This window comes from Apis cerana, linkage group LG12 (assembly GCF_029169275.1).
Source record: "Apis cerana isolate GH-2021 linkage group LG12, AcerK_1.0, whole genome shotgun sequence".
Classification (NCBI taxonomy): Eukaryota; Metazoa; Arthropoda; class Insecta; order Hymenoptera; family Apidae; genus Apis; species Apis cerana.
This window is the reverse complement of record NC_083863.1, coordinates 5,046,716-5,070,643: the sequence shown is the minus strand read 5'-3', so window position 1 is coordinate 5,070,643 and position 23,928 is coordinate 5,046,716. Positions and strand designations below refer to the sequence as shown.

Below are 23,928 nucleotides of genomic sequence, written 5' to 3'. Positions count from 1 at the left end.
TTTTACTTAATCTAAAATATGTTTGGGTATATCAATCAACAATATATTTGATTAGATTTCATATTTATTTAATAATTGATATTATCAGTAGCTCATAATTGATAGCGAAAAAATAAGGCAAATCAGAGATATCAATATTTTCAATTATATAAAAACTATAGAATTTATTATTTATTCTATGAAATCAAGAAAAATTTTTGATAACATTTATAATTGCTTAGGAAATAGCAAAAACTAAATACTTAACAAAAATTAGCGCAATGATATTACGCAAACAATATTCAAATGCAAAATGTATTGAGCATTATGCAATATCAATTATTCTTAATCTCTGATCCGCCTTCCTATCGTGAGACGGTTATGACAGAAAAAAGAGAGTTAAGACACTTGGAAGTCAGAGAGCCCAAGTTTCATACATGGGCTGGCTCGCTATGACTTTGATTTTACTTCAAACATTCATTCTCAATTAATTTTAACTGATAAGTGATAAAATCTGTTATTTTATGTATGTACAATATTTCTTTACTTTATAATTTACTTACTTAAACGAACATATGTAACGCAGAAATACTATTAAATAACTATCTTCACACAACTAAGTATTTCGCATTGTCACTATCAATGTATGTGTGTAATAAGAACATGTAAAAACTTTCAAATGTGATCCTTAAATTTCACTATGTAGTTATCCTTATCGTATCATTACAATTAAATGTATTTATAGTAGTAGTATTCTATAAAGTAGGAAATATTTTGAGTATTCATCTTCTGCTAATATCTGGGCTCGTGTACACGCTTCTTTCATTCAAAGATTCATATGAATCTTAAACACCATATTATTTCTTCACATCATTATGGTGGGATTATTTATTGCCGAAAATTAATTACGAAAGAAATTCGACAGAAGTTCACGCAATGTATTTATGTACAAATTATAGATTGTCCTTTTTTAATAGATCAGTTTTGTCAGTAGATCAACACACGTAGTCACTTCACTGTGTTCAGATTTGATCGTTCCGCCATTTTCTACAAATAAGGCACCTTTAACAAATTACGCTGTTATAGGCTATAACGATCTAGCAGTCCAACATTCAGTCAACGTCACAAAATCTGCACCGACGATAGTTAACTTGTAAATGCCAATAAGGCATACATAGTCATTTTAGCATATAAAATAAAATCAATTACATATATTTAATATTACTTAATATAACAATTAAAATTTCATAAATTATTCCCTGTTTCATTACCATTTTTACAAATAAGAGGCATAAAATTTTTATAAACAATATTTTTCAAAAATCATTCTTACTTATTAACAAATATGATATTTGTACAAGTTTTGAAAGATAATTGTTATAATATTTTAAGAAACTAAGGAATAATTCAGGAACAAATAAAATTAATCTACTGAAATCAGCTTATACTACTTGGAATAAATCTATTTTTTAGCATTTCCTATGTATCGATCATACTTGTATGTGATCAAATAATCAGATTCAAAGATAATTTGTGCATACGGAATGCTATAAAGTTTAGAAATTCTGGAAGAAGTACCATATTATCAACTTAAGTTTTTTCACTTTCTTATAAAAATCATTATCTTCGCCATATAGATAGAAATTGATATTATTATTAAAGGGTGCCATTTGCGAAATATTGATACCGGTCATATAATTTAGTAGACCATGAATGAATACTAGCTTCAACTAAATCTTCCACATGTCGACGTAATTGATCTTCTGTTAATGTAAGATGGAATCTATTTTTCAATCCTTGAACTGTCGCTGCTCCACCACTACGGAAACATGGAAGTTGCGATCCTATAACAGTAAATAACAATTTTTAAATAAATTTTTAAAAATTAATATAAAATTTTCATAATACGAATTAAGAAATTTTTACCTGATAACATTATTTCCACTAAATTGACAATTTTTTCCATATGTTTCCGTGCTGCGATTAATCCTTGGAGAATTAAAGTTTTGAATTCTTGAAATTGTTTAGATTGACTTCCACCCATTACCTCCACAAATTCTGGAGTTAATTTAAAAGGACTAGTCTCAAATCCTAAGTTTCTTGGTGAAGTTGAAAGAATAAAACCAAAATCTATGTGTATTAAGTGACCATCACTATGAAGTAAAATATTTCCGTTATGACGATCTTTAACTTGAATAAGATAACAGACAAGACAATAAGCCGCACAACTTTGAATAAAGTTTCTTTGTGCAATAATAAATGCTTCTGACATAGATGGGCCAAATTCTCTTTCAAAATATTGATAAAGCGTTAATTGGCACTGTTTTTTTACTTGATGAAGTGATACAGTATTTAAAATTGGCTCTATTAACCCACTATCATTCGATAAGCATAAAATTCTGTAAAATAATATTTCATATTTAATAAATCATATTTATAATAAAATATTAAAACATATATAATAATTAAACGTTTCATACTTATATGGCCGCACCCAGAGAGGTACATGTTCATCTTGCCATATTTTTTGCAACATTGAAAGTAACTGTGAAGCAAGAAGTTCTTGTCGAAGATCATCACCACATTTTACAATAACAGCAAGAAGTCTCCAAGATGCCAAATGACCATATGGACTGGATGATCTTATACGACGTTGTTTTAATTCCCATGGTTCCTTAAGAACAGCTGCTGATGGATCTTCTGGATCATGATTAAACGTTGCACTAGGTGCAGCAGCCATTTCACTTAACCGTCTCTTTATATCACCAGGTACAAATATTGGTTCTTTACTATCTGATGATTCTTGACTTAATTGAGATATTGTATCTCTATCTTTTGGTTTACGTAATTGTAAATACTGCATGGAAAAAAAAATTAATAATTTATATTTTCAAAACTAAAAAAGAAATAAAAGAAATCATTATATAAACATATACCTGTTGTGTGATTTCATCATCCTCTTGACTCCAACAATCACTAGGATCATCATCAGGAAAATTAAATGCGACTTCTGTATTTCTAACCGAATATGGAGAAATATTTTTAATTGGAGTTTGTCTAATCGGCAGCATGTTCTGTTGCGTTTCTGAAGCGGATATGTTTGATGAACCCATTACATTAGATTGTTCACCTCCAGTTAAATTTTCTTCAGATTTAGTATGCCTCAATGAACATCCCACTATTTTTGTCGGTACAGGTGACGTATAAATATCTTCTACTTCTAACACTTCAACATAAATTATGTATGGTGCCTGTTTTGCATCGGAATTAATGTGTTAAGATATATTAATATACATATTTATTACATAAAAAGAAATTATTTTTATTAACAAATTATTAGATTTTTTAATATTTTTACCTTATCCTTGCTATTAAGGACAGCAGCATATTGTGGTGGCACTCGTACGATATGATGTGGTATTGAACTGTGCAAAGGAAGCCACACTCTTGCAGGGAGATTCAAATTGAGAGTATTAAGTTCCGCTATTAATTGAACAGTTTTACTTTCCTTTGTTGGAATAGTTCCAAGTAATTTACCAATTGATATTAATGCTTGTATAAATTCAAGTTCTGGAGCAAGACGTGGCGCCTAAATTGTATAAATTGTATGAATTAATATAAGATAATGAAATTTATATATTTAAATAAAATTTTTAAATTACATTGCAAAAGCAGTCGGTTTTTTGTCCTCGTAAATCATTTACCACACCTTGGCAGGAATAAAAACAGGTACAACCATTATCAAATGCTCGACCAGAGCTCAGGTCCCCAAGACTTATTTTATTTATTGTACCTTAAAATAAATTGTAATAAGACGATAATTACAATTTGTGTGAATACATATATAAATTTCTATTCTTATTATAGTTATTATATATTTATTATATATTTTATAATATATAATATATAATATATTTTATAATAAAATAACAAATTAATTTGCACAATTCACCGGAATGGCTACGACGTAGAGTTTGAAATAATCCACTGGCATCAGATTGAGATCTTTGGTGTGTCTTTTTATTAGGAGATGTAATGTTTTGCATTGGAGTTAATGATAACGGTGCGGGAGTTTGTAATCCAGTTACACGTTTTTTATTCTCATTTCCTTTTGGCCTAATATTTGCATAAAAAAAAGAAATATAAAAATAATTTAGTATATATTCATAATGTTTTTTCTCCAAGTTATATATATATATATATATGTTTTTTACCTGAGTTCATCTGAGAGAATAAGATTTTTTAATTTGGTCCCATGAGACTTTTTTTTTGATGGCAAATGAGCATCTGAACTATATGCATCTAATAGCCAGGCACATTTTAATGAAAAATCAGCTGACTGCCTACACCTAATGAATAAATAATTATAGTATTTTAATTATTTATAAAATTTATTTTGTTTAAGTATTTTTATATTTTTCTTACTTACCTATGAACAAGATATGGATAAAGAACTTCTGTAACATCATGAAGTTGTATATACATCACAACTAGTTGTGGTAAATAGAAGTCCACATCATTATCTGGGAAACTAAACATCTTGTTTCCTAGAAAATTTTACATGCATTTTATAATGCATTTTTGAAACTACTTTCAAAATATTTTTTAATATTATGTACATTTTATTCATTTAGAGAAATTTATTTAAAGCAAATCTAACTTAATATTAATACTTCAAAATGATTAATAAATGCAAATAATATTTAAAATGATATTAATATAAATGCTTACCAAGATAGCTTTGAACGCCAGGCTCTTTAGAATTAAAAAGATAAGAAATTGCCATAGACATATCAAAAATCTGGCTTTCAAACAATCTAAGCAAACATCCTTCAGATGGTTTTGGTTGTACTGTCTCTTGCCTTCTGCAAACAACACCAGTTTGCTTTTTTACAGCTGCCTCATTAGTTTCAGATTGCACTGCAGTCCCGCAACACAAAGTCATAGCCGCGCCGGCCAATTCACTCTGTTTATCGTTCACTGGCAAGACTTCCATGGAATTCTGGAAATCTCGCGTGCCAACTGTCACACCCACATCGGTGCATCGTTGTTCGTCCTGCGTATACTCATGGCTCTCGAATTCGTTGATTGTACAGACGTTATTGGAACACGTTTCTTGCGAATCGTGATTACCACTGATTGTGTTTTCGTGTTTATGTGGCTCACTATTATCACCACCTTTTTTCGACGAAGATTCACTCAAGTGCACCAATTCCACAGGTGATACTTGCACCGACACCGTCACTGAATCCAAAGCACTAGTTTCTTCGCCATCCACTGTATCCACGCTATCCATGTCACCTGGTTGGGATAACGAGGAGTCGAGGCTTTCACGGCTATGCAGATGATCAACGCTCGATTCTCTAGTGGCAGCGTTTGTTGCGTCGCTAGAACCGCTATCGGAACCACAAAGTATACCCGAGTCGTCGGATCCGAGACTGGCAAGATCTTCGCGTTCCCGGCTGCGCGCTTTGCACGCCGGTACTACGACCACTTTAGTTACCGGGGCAGGTGTCGTCTCGCATTCTGGACTTGGTGTCACATCCACTTCCGGAATACGTTGAAGTGCGGAATCAAGACTTCGATTTCTGTGATGGTGCGTCAGCGTGGTCGCGCTTACCTGTGGGACTGGCGGTAACAAAATACCCATTGATCTGCAAATACGCAATACCAAGAAATAAATTTTGAATGACTATCGGCCGATCTAATTTTATAACTTAAACCGATTAAAATTTATAGCGATATAAATTGCTTTTCCATTCGTCACATCATAACACAAAGTACAATATGTAAAATGTTATAAAAATAATTCAAATGCAAAATTTAACATTAATGTGAAAAATTTTTTTAAAATAAATTATTTATTCATATAATTTCTATTTTAATTAATATTTATCTAATTAATATTATATATCATAATTCTATTCTTTTTAAGAGATTAATAATTCGAAATTTAGATTTGTTTTATTTTTTATTTTCCTATATATATATATACATTTCGAACATTTTTATAGATAATTCGAGAATGAACTACGTTACAGATAACCAGAATCTAAAAAATCATGTTATCACTAACTATAAATATTCTCCGGAAGCATTTACACGATAGCTTCATTTACATACCTAAAATCCAAACTATGATTTCGTTGATGCGTAGTCAGCCTATTACGGCTGTTAATCGGTGGATTTGACCGTCCGTGTACGAGAGGAACATTACAGTTGGCTAATTTATGTCTTTTGATGTGTACCACGCTTTCCTGGCGTGTTGATCCACCACTAGGTGTTACAGCCACTACTTCACTCATATTAAAATTGAACGAGCATTAGCTCGGCTAACAGTCATCTGCTGCTCATGTTGATCATCCACCTACGACAAAAAAACGATACGATCTAATTGTTCAAGCTGATTGTGTTGAAAAGAAAATATATATATTAGTAAATATTATATTAAAACTATAATTTATTAGTAAAATATTTTAAATAAAGCATAAATTTTGTTTACTTTGCAAATAAATCATGATCAAAAATTATATATTATTTTTTAGTTGTATTATTTAATGATTATTATTTAATAATAAATTAAAATCATGTTAATATGCAAAACATTCTCGTATAGATGTTTCTCGCAATTATTAAGACGAATTTAAAATTGAATGTATTAAAATTGAATATCCATCAGTATCATCCGAATTATGATAAAGAAATTCATATCTTAGTGCTTTAAATGGATGAATAATGAATAATATATTAGATATCATATACATAAATACTTATATACATATATATAATAATGAAAGAATTTATTATATATAAAATAAATAAAATATAAAATATAAAATATGTATATAAAATAAACAAATAATAAAGAAAAAAATAAATAAAATAAGCTTAAATGCTTGCATAAAATATCAATCGTACCAATTTATAATTATCTTACGATTGTATTCTATATTCAATTATTTGTTAAAAAGTTTAATCATAAAAATGTATAATTCAAGTACATATATATATATATATATATATATATATATAAAACTTATTTATCTTGATATTTATTTAAAAAATTGTGACTTATTTATTATTTCAGTTATAAATCAAAATTTAAAAATTTAAATCAAATTTATTCAAATCATATTCAAATCATAAATTATCGAAACAATCTAATTATATCTTATGGCGAAATTCGAATGATAAACATTTCGTTTCCGATGATTTAATAAAAAAAAAAATAAATTTGAAATTTCTTAAAAAAAAAAAGAATCATCTTTTAGAAATGCACAACAATGATTAACCACGCAAGGCGGCACCGTGACAGGAGCGTGAAACTCGTGCTAGGTACGAGAAAGTCGAATACCAGTTGGAACAAAGCGTATGTCAGAATTTTGTTTTCTATTCCACGACACACGGTTTTTTCATATATATATTTCTATCAATTTTTCATTATATTTTTTTCTGGTTTTGAAGAAACGAAAATATTTTTTTAATAAAAAAAAGAAATGAAGAGGATAAATTTAAAAATCATTTTCTATGCGAGAATTTTGCGTTATTGAAATCATATAAAATCATGTTTTTTTCCCGCAAGATTAATCGACAGAGCAACGGAGTGAAATCCCTGGGAGAGAAATAATTCAATAAGGAGGAAAATGGAACAAAGTCTAAGTTGCGGTATGCCGGCTTTTTACTCTCCCTCTTTTACTCAGGGACTCGTCCTTCCGCTTGGTTCATATTCACACGCTGGCCAACGCAGTAACGCAGCGATGGGTGTGCCAGAAGTATAGAAACTAAACATTGTTTGTTCACTGACAGTCAATGAATCCACACCCCATAGATATTATATTTTTCCCTTATTTTTATTTCTATCCGATCCAATCAATCAAAAATAATAAATCTTCTTTATATTAAAAGTATCAAAACGAAAAATAAATAGAGAATGTCAATATAACTTACTTTGTACTTAAATTCGGAATTCTGTTGCAATTGAACCTGCACCATGCGTGGAAGTCTTCAATTTTGTCTGTATAGCACGTATACGAGTACGATTGAACAATATACGGTATAAGAAGCTAGTAGAGAAAAAGATAGAAGAAAAGAGAGAGAGAGAGAGAGAGAGAGAGAGAGAGAGAGAGAGAAAGGATGATGATGATGCAGCGAACCCCGCGAGTACACAAAATACCACTAGGTGCGAAAAAGACAACAAGATATCCTTTCCAATGGCAGATTCAGACTGTCACGCACCGCCTTGTCGTCATTCGTTTTCAGCCGATTTTGCACAATGCCTGGCTACGCCCTATATGTTCAAGCACAGAATTACACTTCATCACTTTCGTTCTTATTCCACCGAATTATAACGAGCATACAGATAAAAATGTACGCGGTTTTTTCGATTCGAAATTGTAACTAAAAACATGCACGAACCGAATCTCCGTGCCAACGCAAAAGGCGACCTCGCCAAGCTCGACTACTTTTCGCACGACGCACTGAATACTACTCTGCACACTATTGCCAACGGAAGAAACGCAAAGTTCCAACAGCTATTTATTATTAAACAGTAATGTCTTATGTTACAAGAGAACCATGTACTTAATAAGAAATATAAAAAAATTTGATTATAACTATTGAAAATTTAATTTGATCTAAAATTATTAACTGAATTTAATGATTTTAATATATTATAATATTAATATTAATATTTCTCCAAAAATTTTATTAGATAAAAATTAATTTGTAAGAAGTTATTATAGAAAATAAAATAAAAATTTTTTCAGATATGAATCAATTATAAATATTTCAAATTACGATTTTAAAAACTAAAATCATAATCGTTTTAAGTTTTGAATAAGTATAAATTAAAGTAATCAAAAAGTTTTGAAGTTCTGGAACTATTCATCTTTGAACGCACGTGTCATATATATATGCAAGTATATAATGATGAATATATACTAGGTAAGTATGTATATTTTTGATACAGTCAAACTGATGATATCAGTATCTTTCTATTTACATCACATACTTGTAGTTATGATAATAATATGATGTGTTGTTAATAAAAAGAGAAATTAAGATAATAGGCAAATGCAAATTGTATTTATAGCAATAACATTTAAAATTATTTTGTATCTTTATCAAAAACAGTTACAATTATCCATTTTCCTAATTCAAAATAAATTTTATTAATACATAATAAATTAATATTAATTGTATTTCACATAGAATTTAATGAACAACTAGATTTAAGTTGGCAATGGTTACTTGACAGCTAGAATAGGAAAGGTCGTACAACCGTAAGTGCAGCTTCCGGCATTGGAATCATTAGGAATTTATGCTCGAGATCTATCTATGTACTATAAATGTAAACAAGTATTAAATCTTTTGTTTGAATTACTTGAGTTACTTAGATAGATTGTTCTTTTCATTTTACACGAGCAACTAAGGTATGAAAATTAAATATATATATATATATATATATGCAATAATTATTTAATTATTATTTGTTTATTAATTTTTATTGTTTATAAAACATGTTCGTGTTAAACGTAAATAATATCATATGAACAAAGTAAATAATATTTGATAATTTCATATTGTTTGTATATATTTTTAAATAAAATAGTAAATTTTTTTTTGAAAACTTTTTTAACAAAAAATGTATATAATTTTCAATTCTGGAACATTATAAACTTGTTCGTACAATCGTAAACTTCATAAATGATATAAATTTTTTATTACAAGTGTAAAATATTTATAATATTTACAATAATCTTTGCAATGAAGCGAATATCTGCGAATCTTTAGAGTAAAAGTGAATAGTTAATGCTTCCTGTAATTTTATACGCTTTCTAATCGTACATAAAAGTGAAGAGAATACATAAACCTATCATCGATTGTTTGACAATCATCAAATTATTCCATATATGTATAATAATTTCACTTTTCATTAAATATTCATTCAATTTTCCATCATTTATTATTTATAATTTATAATTAAATAATAAACTGTATTTATTTTTATTAGATATTGCATAGCAACAAATAGTAACATAGATATTTTTCTTGTTTATTTTAATATAAAAAAATGAATTCCTAAGTTTATTTATATGTATTTTAAATACGTAATATTTAAATATAAAATAAATATGAAATTATTACAAAAACAAAAAGGAAATTCATGATTCTTACATGTTCAAAAAGGAAGAATATTCTACAAAAAACAAAAATTATTAATTATTGTTAGTATTGACAATAATCTTGTGTAAGATGTTGGTATTGAGTATATAAATATTACAAGAAAATTTTATCATGCAATTATTTTTATAAATATTTCTTTAATTTTTTCGCATTATTATCATTCACAATTTGAATCTTAATTACAAAATCTAAAATCTATTTAAAACAATGACGAATGTCTATTCCATAAAACAGTCAATCAAATAAACAAGAAAATAGTTAAGCGTGCTACTGAAGCTCAGTACATTTGCACTTGTAGATCTTCCCTGAAGAATTAGTCACTAGAAGCGGAATAATCGTTAAGTAACACGAAAGGACGTTTTGTGCGATCTCCTAATGTAAACAAAATAGCCGCGCTAACTACTATGTTTTGCATTTTAGTATATTCTTTACATTCGCCATGTTAATTTTTGACTTATACAATATATTATTAATTAAGAAAATTTTAAAAAATATGTAAAAAAAATTAGCCAATTTTGATAATTATGATTTTAAGAAATCATTCAATTTTTTGTTTTAATTAATTTCTTTGATTAGATGAAACGTTCTTGATCAAATTCCACTGCTGTGTTTGTGCTTGTATGTTGGAAACTCTTGGGAATAGGATATTCAGATGGTAACTCTGTCCATATTACAAAACAGAGACCAACAGAGAAGTTCTCTTACTCTAGCATCTCACGATGTCGACGACATTCATCCGCCCAGCGTATAACGTATAGTGACCATACGGCATACGGTACGTACCCACACCCAATGATGATATACAATCACCTTTCAACAGCGGTGCTCATAATCTCAGGTTCGCATGTTATCATTACATTTATCGCGCAAATTTTTATGCATATATATATATAAATTTTTTTCAAAAATAAAAAATATTATATACATGTATAAACAAAGTTATAAAATATAAAAAGATTTACAATCTTTTGATTAAAGATTTTATTAAAATCTTAATAACAATATTACATTCTTAATTTTTTATGTTTAAATTTGAAATTATTTCTAATAACTTTTATTAATGAAATATTGAATTTCAAATAATAATGATTTTAATTTTTATTACATTTTTATTAAAGAAGTTCGGAAATATAAATAATGAAGTTACGATTCATGAAAACGATCAATCTATATATAAACATTTCCGAATGTTTCACAAACATTCAGTTATCTGGAGAACTGAATTCCAACTATAACGTAAGAAATGAAAAGAATCATATGTCGCGATGGCTCGCTGAACTTGTATATCGCGTCATGTCACCGAAACCTTGACCTTCTACTACAGTACCAATTAGATTCAGAAATTTTCTTATTCCAAAGACTTTTATCGAACTATTTGAACGAATTTCGAAACGTTTTAAAAAACATTTTCATCTTATAAATTTTATATGTATGCATATTTAGATATTGTATTACATAATGTTTTGCATATCAGATATCAGATTTTTTCTTAACTTGTTTATACAAAATAGCAATATTTTCAGGAAATCCAATAATTTCTTTATTTTTTTTTTATCTGCAAATTATAAGTGCTTCATCTTTTTTCTATTTTCTATTAGCGTTGATTATATATCGATTATACCAGTATTTTTCATACTTATATATAGCGCAAATTTTGACGCACGTTTTCTTCTTAGTTCTTATCATAAGCATTATTTCTATATGTTACGATTAACTATAGAATCTATATATGAGTGACTTGCAAATGTATCATCCTTCCTGTTCGCAAATATATCACTGATTCGAGATATTTTGCATACAAATAATTATTTTCTTATGAGTAATTATAACTATAAATAACTTGCTCAAAATTCTAAAAAGTCGAATATTATCTTTTATACACTTTTCTGGATATTATGAATAATTTATTGAAATTGTTTTGTGTTGATAAACGACATATGCTCGATTCCATATTTCTCTAAGATTTTTTCTCCTTGTTCTACTTTCAGTACAGATGCTTCATCATAATAGTTTCTATTTTCGGTTGGAGGGTTGGCTACACATAGGTGCAGATGTTCTGTTCTGCTAAAAGCATTTGGGGGAGAAGGTCGAACTTGGTGCCACGTATTTTTAAGAGATTAATAGGCAAATAGAAGAATTGAATCTAGTTTTCAATGAAAAACATGCTTAAAAATTATAAAGTAAAGTCAGTTATCTATAAAAATAATGAAGCATAAATTATGAATTGAAATTGAGAAAAAAAATATTTGTTTTTATATATTTGATATATATTTATTTTTTTATATGTTTATATATTTAATATATGTACTACTAAAAATATTAAAGTTTCTCACTAGCAGTATTGTAGAACAAGATACAAATTGAAGTCGTGATGAAAATACAAAAGATACTATGAAGACATTGAACGAATAAATGAAATATAGTAGTAAGCATAGAAAAAAAAAATGAATGAAATGAGCGACGTTAGCTAAGGACGGCCTTCAAAGTGTACTCGAATACTCTGTTTGCTAACGCAATAAAAGACTCGACTATAGACACATGATAAGATTAAAGTATTATATTTTACACAAACACAATTGAGATGAAATTTTTCTTGTACAATTTTAAATTATAATTGTTATTTATTTATCTTTCATTTAAAGTTTTAATAGATATAATTTTTATCAAATTTTATTTCAAAAATAAAGGAATATATAAAGAATATTTTATCATATACTTTACTTAAGATATTAAATTTTTAATATATTAAATAATTTATTAAAAAAATATCAGTATTTTTAAAAAACGAATAAATTCTGGATAGCGATAATTATTTATTTAACGAAATATATTTTAAAAAAAGATTTATTATTTAATTCACATAAATTCAAATTCAATATTATACTATATACACTTCTCAGGTTATTATATATTCAAGTAATCATGCAAAAAAAAGATATCTTAAACTTCGCTCTTATTCAATAAATTATTTCATACTATTTTATAACATTGGATTCAGTATTTTCTAATATATTATGGGAAATCAAATAAAATTTCATATATAAAGATTATTTTTAGATCTACATTTATATATTTTATTTTCTAATACAAATATTATTTGATATACAATTTTAATAAATGAAACTGAAAATTACAATAAATTTTTCATATGATTTTTCTATTAAATTTTAAATTATATATCGATATATGTATTTCTTTGTAATGAATGTATATAAACAGAATAATGAGCGTAAAGTTACACTATATATGTTAATATCAAATTTCCAATTCATTCCCACAGACATCGTTTCTTATAAAATTAAGTATTGAGTTCATATTTGCAACTGTTTTTTCAAACTATAATAAATGCACTAATAATTGTTATAAATTAAAATCAAAACAAAATTAATTCAATTTTTGATCATTGTTAAATTTAAATTTAATAATTAAGACTTTTGTTATATTACTGAGATAAATTTATCTAATTATTGACAAAAGTACTCAATGTAATTTAAGAATAAATCTGATAAAAAAAAATCATGATATTTCAAAATTTTAAAGTACTTAAATGTACGTCACAATAACAATTTATTTGAAATTATATGTATTATTATATATATATATTTTTTCTGAAATATTTTATAAAATAAATAATTATTAAAAAAATTTCTATAATTATTATTAATAATTATTACTAATAATTTTATATATCATAATTTTTATTATCACAAAAAATTTATAAAAAAATATTTAAAAAATTTAATTATCTGCCATCAAATATTTATAATTTATATCAAAATATCGACTTTTATAGATATCATTATGCAACTATGTAATTTTCCATATTCAATCATTAATAATCTTTGTTTGAATATAAAATTGTCTATCAACACAATGAACATTTAGAAACTCATATAATTATATCTTCGCATTTTTAATTATTTTATTTTACAATAATTTGATGATTGTTAACAGCAGAATATTTTAAGACAATTCATTTAATCAACTGTTCAATGAATTCAGTCTCATTCAGATCAGATTTTTTTTTATTTATTTATTTTTTATTTCTCATTATTTTTTTTTTTTTTTTTTTTAGGAAGAAGAAAGAACAAAAAAACTAAAAATAATTCGTATTTGAATTATATTCATAAATATATTGATTTGTATAATCAAATAATAACCGGTAGTATGTTTTTTCAGTTGCCGTTTCGTTTGTTTCTTTCAATATGTTACATCTCGTTGTCTCTTTTTGGCTTTTTATATATCTAAATACGTGCCTCGACCAATAATACAATGCACGTACGTTCATTCATAGAACGCTAACGTAGTTTCAGAGTACCGTGTACGGTTAGTCATAATCAAATAAGATGCGGACACCATGAGTGGCAGCCTATAGATGACACGTATGCATAGCATACGGTCGTACTCATGACCATATCATATTGTCAATTGTTTGACTGACATTCCATTTACTCTTATATGTATGTATACGAGTAAAAATATCTGTAAAATAATTGATTTTATTTCGTATTAAAATTTTATTAACGTATAACATGCTTATATTTAATTTTTTTTTTATATTTTATGTTTTAGGAAAATTTTTATTCTAGAATTTTATTAAACTAGAATATAGAAAATTAAGAATTGACAAAGATTCAGAATGTATCGTTATTGAAATGAAAAAAATATTTGCGGAATATATAATCATGAAATACAATCTATATCACAAGGTTATTCTGAGGATACACACAAGAAATATATAACATTTAAAATCCGTATATACATATGTATATATTTAATTATGAATAACATATAATCACACAGTAAAATATTATTTATTATATATATATTATATATTATATATTTTATTATAATATACATTTTCCGTATTTCAGAAATTTCATTGTTTATCTCATAATCAAATATAAAATCAATATAAGAAGTAATTTTTTATCTATTCTCGTACGAAAGTGGGAGCAAGTTGAAGCAACGCTCATAAGTAATATTTTTATTATATCGAAATGCAACAATAATTTTCCACGATTTCGTTGAATTTTCATTTGTTATAAAAAATAATTGATCAATTATACGTTAATTTTCGGTATTAGAAATAGTCAAAATAATATTGAGAAAAATGTGTACATTACATAAATATTTTTAAAAAAATTTGCAAAATTCTGAAAATGATCGTTTGAGAAAAAAAATGACAATATTAAGTAATTTACTGCAACGAATTGCTTGATAAGCTAAATAATTGTCTATCATTTTTTATCGTCATTTACGATAAACAACAAGGTAACATCATTATTTGTACATGACTTCATGAATTATATGATTCAAATAAATGGAATTCATTGCTTAATTGAAATTCGAACATTTATATAGCATGCAATAGTTTTTTTTGTACAATCACATCATAGAAGTTTAAAATAATTAAAATTAGAAATATTATGCAGTAAATATATTATATTATAAGTGAGAGTTGTTTACAAATAAGAGTTGTTTACAAATAACTTTTAAAATATTATTATAATTCTACATCGACGATTGATTTTTTGGACATGCATTGTGCATAAAAATAACATATAAAAAGAATATATTTTTCCATTATAGAATATTTATATTTATTTCCTGAATATGCTTTCTATAAGCAAATGAGTTTCATTACTTATCAATATTAAAATATTCTAACATGTCTAATGTTAAATTCTGACAATATAACAATAAATCATCGAAATTATCGAAAAAATAAGTTAAGACATATGAAATGTATTTATTATCTATTTAGTGTAATATCTGAAGACCTTTGAACATAGTTGAACATTATTAGACAAAGAATACAAATTGCATTGCAAAATTATTTTTTGTAACAATATACGTAATGTCAAATATGACATGACTATTTCCACAAAATTACTAGCTGGATAAGTATATATTACGAATTGAGTAATTAGATCAGTTGAGTAGTAACTTTTATTTTTAATCATATGACGTAGATAAGAAACAGTCAGTAACAGTATGAGTAAACGGTAGATTGTAGACGTGACCATCTGGTTACGAATAGACTTATTTTCACAATTGGTGTCATCGAAATTGTGATCAAACAACCGCTGTGATCATCTTGGCATGAATTCTCAATTGAGAAACAACTAATAAATTCATTCCTATAAAAATTTATTAATTTTGGATGAAAAATTTTAATATTTTGATAATCAACAAATAAAAGAAATATTTCTCAATGCTGAATTCTTTAAAAAATTAAATTTTTAAAGATTTTTATTCGATTATTAAATAAGAATCATAGGATTTTATTGAAACTTATACATTTTTAATATTTTTTTATTACATTTTTTATATTTTCTGTCATTTAATTGATATCATTATTTTACTCTATTATATATTTTTTCACTTCAATTAAAATTATGTAAAAGAAATTTAAAGAACCAATTTAAAGTAAATTAATAAACATTTAGAATAAATTTTTAAAATGATTGTGCAAATGATTTATGACCTTATCCTATGATTTATAATGTTCTGATATTAATATTTTATATTCATATTATTATTATTATTATAATTTCCCATTAAAACTATCAAACTAGTTATCATCTCTTGAATCTAACTCATGAACAATAACTCATACAATATTATAATGTTTGTTATAATATTATATATTTTATTTTAACTTCATTTAATATTACTAGTCGCAAAAAATAATATCAATTTATTATGTAAAACAAATAATAAATAAATTTAAAGATAGAATATACTTTTCATCGTTTATAAAACAAAATTATATATTTAATTCATATTATATGTATTAAATATATCATATCATATTACAATATTTGTAAAACAATGCAAAAACATCAATTATCGAATTTATATATATCATATTACATCTATGATTAAATTAATGCATTTATAATATAATAAAATTGTTATTTTATTTTTAAGATATAAAATAATTAATTGTTATTATCAAAATTTTATTTAATTTATTTTATTTGATCTTATAACAAAATTAAGAAATTAAACAGCACAACAATTTAAATAATTATATGAATAAGAAAATTTTCATTTCAAAAATAATTGTATTTCAAAGTTTTTATAAGTTATTTAATATAAAATAAGATAATTTTATATATATATATATTATAAGATTTATTTTTTCCATAAAACAACGTTCTTCTTAGTCTGTATAATTTTCTGAGGCTTCCATCATTTCGCAGAAAACTACCTCCAATTCCAAATAATAAGCTTCCAACGAAGAAACCGACAATTACGCAAGAAAATTGACAATGATGCAATAGAAATCTCAAATTATATAATACTTCATAATTATTTCGCGATGAAAAGTTATTACAATATTATTTTTAATTTTGAATAACCTAATCTTTTTTTCCCTTCAAAATCTTGTTAAAAAGCAAATATTATTTTTATAAATATTATTTTTTAAAATTATATAAAAAAAAAAGAAAAATAAAAGAGATATACACGATGAAATATTTATTTTTTATATTGCAAAACATATTCTCAATTTTTGAAACATATTTGAAACATATATATAAATATGATAAGTTGTTTCTAATGTTTCTTTCCATTATTTCTCTGACTTCTTTTATTTTTTCGACCATTTCTTTTACGTCTTTGATCAAGCAATTTACGAGCTTTTAAAATTTGTTCTGGCCGCTTCAATTCATTATTTCTTTTAATTTTTTCTTTTATTTTTTGATTGTGTCGCGCCCAATGTGTATTAGCCATTGTTTTCACTAAAATATATAGAAAATTTATATTTATATATATATCATGCATATGCTAATATATACTACTAAATAATTTAAATGACATCTATACATACATTTCTGTATTTGTGAAGATTCTTCTTCACTGTTATCATCATTTGTAACATCAACTTTGCTTTTTTCTTTCCAAATTGAATAACGATTTGATTTATAACTAGCAGGTATCCAAACTCCAGACTCTGTTCGTATTTTACGAATATTTTGTTCCTGAAAAGAATCTTTCTTTCAAGTATTTTATTTTTATTTTTTATTTTTTTTTCTATAAATTTATTAATAATTTCAAATTACGTACATTGTTAATAGTAATTATTTTCTTTTTTTTACGATCCCATTTTTTAATTTGTGTTTGTAATCGTTGAGATTCTTCATTATCAGCAGTTAAATCCATTTGCACTTTTTCTGCTTCCGTATTAAAAGAATTAACTGCTAAACTGTAAGAATATAATTAAATATAATGTATATGCAATAAAAATATTTATTTTATTATTAAAAATTTACCCTTCTTCTGTATGTTTATCGGGAGCGTAATATGGAATGAAAAATTCTTCATCTCGTATTACTGATCGTTTTTTTTTTTTACATTTATACAAATCATCGAGATTTCTTTTTTTTGGAAGCACAATTGTATTAAATGCTGTGTTGATTTCATCATTTGTACTTGATGGAAGATCCACTGTTCTTGATAAATCTATAATATGTACTTTCAATTATTAGATTACAAATCTTTATTAATGAAATTTGTATTAAATAATTCATTTATTAAAATTTGTTTACCTTCCGATTTTTTTTTAATTTTTAATTCATCTACTTTTCTGCGAAAATTTATAATATTTTCTTTGTGTAATGTACGTTTTTTTTTCATAACTTGATAATCAATAGAAGATGTCTTTGCTCCAATTTCAAATATTGTCTGGGATATTTATATTATATTATATTATATTATATTATATTTATATTTATATTTAAAAATTAAATATTATATAACTAATATATAACTATAATTGTAATTGACAAATTTTATAACATACATACTCCTTGTGGTCTGTAATTTACTATTTTTGATAATAAATTCATAGTAGTTGAAGAAACATCAGAATATTCTGGTATAACTCCTGCTTCATTTATATGTAAGTCCTTTACTCTTTTAATACTTTCTGATGATGCTGCAGGTCGTGATCGAATATATTGTTTATATGCATTGCTACAAACTTTTTCCATATTTTTCTATATATAAATTTAACAAAATAAAAATATAAAATCATTAATATTTTTTTAAATAATTATATTAAAATACATACAAGATCTGTGGAACAATTGTGCCAATTTATTAATTCTGCAAGTTCTTCTTCTATCATTGCTTGTGGCATTTTACCAATAATACCATCTGTATTTTGTATGGATCCAGAAGGTGGTACAATGTGTAATGAACGTCCAAGAAAAAGATGTAAATCTAGTAAATAAGCATATTCGTCTGGACTAACAATACTGTATGCAGTACCAGTACGACCTGCTCGTGCACAACGACCTACATAATATGAATAAAAGATACATATTTTATTATATTATAATATATAATTATTATTATATATATTATTATATAATAATAATATTATTATTATTATATATATTAATTATATTATCAGAAAAGATATATAAAAAATATATGGAGCCAGTTCATTACTCTATAAATAATAATTTAGTAAAAATGAATGAAAAATATAATTTCATATAATTTAATATAAATATTTTTTTATAATTATATAGAGAATATATGAAGATTAAGTTTATTTTTCTAAACAGAAATATATATTTTTTATTCTATCATCTATTCTAATTGATATTGAAAACATTATATTAAAACATTATATATTAAAAAAAAGTTTTAACTCATAAAAGAATATAAAAGAAACCATTAAAAATAAAAATTTTTTACTTAAACCGTTAAAAATTAATATTCTAATTAAATTGATTTTTCTATTGATTCTAATTAATTGATTTTTACAAAATTTTTTATAAAAAAAAAATAAGAAATATATAAATTCTTCTTTTCGTGCTTTTTTTACATATTATAATAAGTTTTACAATTCAAATTAAAATATCTTTTTAACTATTAATTTTTTATTATAAATTCAATGATTTTTTAATAAAGTAATAATATTAATTAATGTATTAAAAAATATATAATTTTATTTAAAAATTTATAATCATTTATAATCTTCATTTTCATGTCTTTCAGTTGCATCCAGTTATAAAAAATTATTTTTTATACCAAATTATGTTTTGCTTGAAACTAATCAATTTATATCTCAAACATTTTTCACTAAAATTATTACTTACAAAATAATTGAAATATTTAATTATATGTTTTAGCCTATAAATTAATTATCTAATTTAAAACATTTACTTACCTACTCTATGTACAAAAAGTTTTGACTTTGCAGGAAAATTAAAATTAATTACATTATCTAAATGTGGAATATCTAAACCTCGTGCTGCAACATCTGTTACTATTAAAACATAGACTTTATTAGTTTGAAATTTAGCTGCATTTATTTTTCGAGCTGATGCATCCAAATTTGAATAAATATATGTATTAGAAATTCCTGCTTTTTCTAATATCTATTAATGAAATATGATTATTATATATAAAATAATATATTAATAATAAATTGCAATAATTAATATTAATTGTAAATATCAATTTCAAACCTGATGAATATATTCAACATGATGCATTGTTGCAGCAAATATTACTGTTTGAGTATTATTTTTAATAACATTTTTTAATAAACATAACAATATTGCCAATTTTTGTTCTGGTCGACATATTATAAATGAAAGTGTTAATTGTTCTGGTATTTTATTTTCTACATCTAAACGTAACAAAACAGGATCATTTAAACCAATCTTTGCAAAATCTACTAAAAGTTTAGGTAATGTTGCAGAAAATAATAATGTTTGTCTTGATTCTGGTAATCTATTTATAATTTCATTAATTTGTTCACCAAAACCCATTTCAAATAATCTGTATAATATAATTTATAAATTGATTTAATAAAAAAAATTATAATTTAAAGAAACATACATATATATACATATATATAAATATTCACCTATCAGCTTCATCAAAAACTATATACTCTATATTATTTAATTGTAAATCCATTTCTATGCATATATGTAAAAATCTTCCTGGTGTTGCTATTAATATATCAGGATTTCCATGAATTGCACTAAATTGATTTTCCATATTATCACCACCCAAAATTATAGTTGCTTTTAATCCTGTAAATCTGCCTAATTCTTTTATGAACTTCAATGTCTGTAATGCTAGTTCTCTAGTAGGTGATAAAATTAAAGCTCTTGCACCAGCTTTTGCTTGTCTTGTTTTTAATTTTTCAAATAAAGGAATTAAAAAACAAGCAGTCTTTCCACTACCTGTTCTAGCCATGGCTACTATATCACGGCCTTCTAAAGCTAAAGGAATTGTCTATAAAAACATTACATATTTTATATCATAATAATCATACAATAGTAATCATACAAACATATTATAATAAATTATAATAATAAAATAAAAAATAATCTATTAAATTATTATGCCAATTATAAATAATATTATTCATTTATAATTAAGTTATAATAATTATAAATATTATTCATTTATTTTGATTAAAATCAGTTTACCTTTCTTTGTATAGGTGTTGGTATTTTATATCCACGCTTCAATATTCCTTTTAATATAGGAAAACTAAGAGCCATAGATTGAAATCCTCCTGATTTTTTACATATTTTCTTCTTAATATTATTAATTTCATTTTCTTCTTCATTATCACTTATTTCTTTTGGATCAGCAAATCCCACAATATTTGTATCTTTCATTTTTGAGATTTAGAATTTGCTTTGATAATACACATATAAATATTAACCTTAAAAATATATAAGTAAGCACGTGATTTTTTATAACTATAATAACTTTAAATTGTAAATATTTTCAATTTAATAATTATTATAAAAAATTTTTCTATTGTATATTTGTTAAATAAAAATTCATCTTATAATTATTATAAAAAAATAATTGTCTTTTTTGTTATATGTATTAAAAGAAATTTATAGCCAATATCTTTAATTTCAAACTATCTGTATTATAAAAATTTATAGATATTTCTATTTAAAATATTTATATTAAATGCATTTAACTCATTCACTAATATATTTAATATCATTAAATATAAAATTTAATTTTAAAGAATTGGTACTATTTAATATATATTCCACCATATTGTATATATGGTGAAGTCAGCCATTTTTGTGGAATCTGTCTTTTCTTGATAATTCAACATGAAGTAAGTGGAAGTTTTTCAGAAGTATATCTATTAAATTAAATGCAATCATAAAAAATTATTTCAATATATTGCAAGAATATACTATTTAAATATTTATAATAAATATGGCATTAATCTTTTCAGGATCGGACTTTGTGCATACAGTGGATATAAAATATATCCCGGTCATGGTAAAACCATGGTAAAAGTGGATGGAAAAGTATGTTTAATAATTAATTATTTTTTCTTACATTCTTATTATTAATATTTTTCTTATTTTTTCTTAAATTCTCATTATTAGTATTTACTGCTATTTATTAATTTTTATTTTCTTACATTTATTTGATATCTATAACCTTTATATTTTTTTAGACATTCACTTTCTTGAATTCAAAATGTGAATCTGCACATTTAATGAGGCGTAATCCAAGAAAAGTCACGTGGACTGTATTATATAGGTATATTTATTTCTAATTTTTTAAATTTTTAACTTTTTTCAATAATAAAAACTAGCCTCATTTTATAAAGTATATTTTAATGTTATAGACGAAAACATAAAAAAGGACAAGAAGAAGAACAAGCAAAAAAAAGAACAAGACGTACTCAAAAATTCCAACGTGCTATTGTAGGTGCATCTCTTACAGATATTTTAGCAAAACGTAATATGAAACCAGAAATTCGTAAAGCACAGAGAGAACAAGCGATTAAGTAAGTATGGTTCCAAAACTTAAACTTTTATCTCAATTTATATCACAATTATATCATTCAATTTAATCACAAAGATTAATTACATAGATAAAATTAAATAGATTAATACATAGATTAATAAAAAAAATTTAAAAATTAAAAATTTATAGACATCTGTTCCTTAGATATGATATTTCATTTCATGTTTGATTTCAGAATGTCTTAAAATAAATGAATTGCTTCACCCAGAATTGTTATATTCATTACACTGTCTGGCTTTTGCGGGTTCATACAAATCTTATACATATAAATATTATTATATAATTATAATATGTATATATTTTATATTATTATATTTATTAAAATATATATATGTTAAATAAATTCTATTTTAGAGCTGCAAAGGAACAAAAGAAAGCTGCAAAAGCAACAAAGAAAGCAGTTGTACCTCCTAAAACAAAGGCTATTCCAAAACATAAAGCTGCAAAAATAACACAAAAATCAGCTCCACGTGTTGGAGGAAAACGTTAAATTTTAGCATTGTATAAATAAAAAGATACTTTATATTTAAATAATTTATTTTTTATTTCAATTTCCAAACAATATTTTCATCAATTAAAATACTAAATACTAAGATATTTTAATTTTTATTTTAAAAATACTCAAAAACAAAAGCTATTCAAAACTTAACAAAATTTTTTGCAATTTAAAAAATTTTGATTCTTGAAACTTTTTTATTATTTTTATAATTCGAAGGTCAAAAAATAACTTGCATAAATTAAAAACTTAAATAACGAAAACGAAAATATTGTAATGATATAAATTTATTTTGATTTAATTAATAATAATCGAATTCTAAGTTTGAAAAACTTAAAAAATTAAAATTTTAAGATTTCTTAATAAATAAATATTAAAAAAAAAAAGAGCTTTCGAAACCTGATGAAAATTTGGATAAAAGTCTCGTGAAT

General features: G+C 24.5%; 3 protein-coding genes, 1 long non-coding RNA gene and 1 other non-coding gene across 9 annotated transcripts; 3 read left to right on the top strand and 2 right to left on the bottom strand.

Annotated features, from left to right (window-relative positions):
• Positions 1-46: 46 nt before the first annotated feature.
• LOC107995535 (phosphatidylinositol 4-kinase beta) lies at positions 47-8,600 on the bottom strand. 2 transcript variants are annotated; one of them, XM_062082696.1, is made up of 13 exons: positions 8,215-8,600; positions 7,927-7,993; positions 6,103-6,346; positions 4,711-5,633; positions 4,409-4,526; positions 4,194-4,328; positions 3,932-4,095; positions 3,642-3,772; positions 3,338-3,568; positions 2,916-3,230; positions 2,460-2,836; positions 1,906-2,378; positions 47-1,823 (listed from the first exon to the last, which is right to left on the bottom strand). In XM_062082696.1, the coding sequence occupies exons 3-13, from the start codon at positions 6,282-6,284 to the stop codon at positions 1,636-1,638; spliced, it is 3,237 nt and encodes a 1,078-aa protein (XP_061938680.1). In that variant the 5' UTR covers positions 6,285-6,346; positions 7,927-7,993; positions 8,215-8,600; the 3' UTR covers positions 47-1,635. The 2 variants fall into 2 exon arrangements, with proteins under 2 accessions (XP_061938680.1, XP_016908601.1); XM_017053112.3 differs by having other exon boundaries at positions 7,927-8,600.
• Positions 7,251-7,921, top strand: LOC133667032 (uncharacterized). Its single transcript, XR_009832125.1, has 2 exons — positions 7,251-7,348; positions 7,562-7,921. It is a non-coding gene; the product is annotated as an uncharacterized LOC133667032 (long non-coding RNA).
• Positions 8,601-9,291: 691 nt separating the features above from the next.
• LOC107995556 (large ribosomal subunit protein eL24) lies at positions 9,292-23,535 on the top strand. 4 transcript variants are annotated; one of them, XM_062082693.1, is made up of 6 exons: positions 9,292-9,410; positions 10,741-10,939; positions 22,418-22,493; positions 22,646-22,731; positions 22,820-22,981; positions 23,356-23,535. In XM_062082693.1, the coding sequence occupies exons 3-6, from the start codon at positions 22,473-22,475 to the stop codon at positions 23,489-23,491; spliced, it is 405 nt and encodes a 134-aa protein (XP_061938677.1). In that variant the 5' UTR covers positions 9,292-9,410; positions 10,741-10,939; positions 22,418-22,472; the 3' UTR covers positions 23,492-23,535. The 4 variants fall into 4 exon arrangements, 3 of the variants coding, with proteins under 3 accessions (XP_061938677.1, XP_061938676.1, XP_061938678.1); XM_062082692.1 differs by lacking the exons at positions 9,292-9,410; positions 10,741-10,939 and adding exons at positions 21,815-21,892; positions 22,199-22,294; XR_003697096.2 differs by lacking the exons at positions 9,292-9,410; positions 10,741-10,939 and adding exons at positions 22,199-22,294; positions 23,177-23,245 and having other exon boundaries at positions 23,356-23,532.
• On the bottom strand, positions 17,218-21,830 carry LOC107995486 (ATP-dependent RNA helicase DDX54). Its single transcript, XM_062082690.1, has 11 exons — positions 21,636-21,830; positions 21,062-21,438; positions 20,658-20,973; positions 20,357-20,567; positions 19,247-19,473; positions 18,981-19,172; positions 18,723-18,858; positions 18,447-18,636; positions 18,241-18,379; positions 18,005-18,155; positions 17,218-17,915 (listed from the first exon to the last, which is right to left on the bottom strand). Exons 1-11 carry the CDS (start codon positions 21,828-21,830, stop codon positions 17,731-17,733), a joined length of 2,319 nt encoding a protein of 772 aa, XP_061938674.1. The 3' UTR covers positions 17,218-17,730.
• On the top strand, positions 23,129-23,257 carry LOC114577231 (small nucleolar RNA SNORA79). Its single transcript, XR_003697107.1, has one exon. It is a non-coding gene; the product is annotated as a small nucleolar RNA SNORA79 (small nucleolar RNA).
• Positions 23,536-23,928: the final 393 nt, after the last annotated feature.

Bases quoted from the DNA above. Each gene is read 5' to 3' on its own strand.
- LOC107995535 (XM_017053112.3), bottom strand. From the start codon at position 6,284: ATGAGTGAAGTAGTGGCTGTAACACCTAGTGGTGGATCAACACGCCAG. The intron at 4,329-4,408 runs GTAAGTAAGAAA...TTTATTCATTAG, and splicing joins TATCCATATCTTGTTCATAG to GTGTAGGCAGTCAGCTGATT. The intron at 2,837-2,915 runs GTATATGTTTAT...TTTTCCATGCAG, and splicing joins ATGATGAAATCACACAACAG to TATTTACAATTACGTAAACC.
- LOC107995556 (XM_062082692.1), top strand. The intron at 22,494-22,645 runs GTATGTTTAATA...ATATTTTTTTAG, and splicing joins TGGTAAAAGTGGATGGAAAA to ACATTCACTTTCTTGAATTC. The intron at 22,982-23,355 runs GTAAGTATGGTT...ATTCTATTTTAG, and splicing joins CAGAGAGAACAAGCGATTAA to AGCTGCAAAGGAACAAAAGA.
- LOC107995486 (XM_062082690.1), bottom strand. From the start codon at position 21,830: ATGAAAGATACAAATATTGTGGGATTTGCTGATCCAAAAGAAATAAGT. The intron at 18,859-18,980 runs GTATGTATGTTA...TAAATATCCCAG, and splicing joins TAAATTACAGACCACAAGGA to ACAATATTTGAAATTGGAGC. The intron at 17,916-18,004 runs GTATGTATAGAT...TATATATTTTAG, and splicing joins ATCTTCACAAATACAGAAAT to TGAAAACAATGGCTAATACA.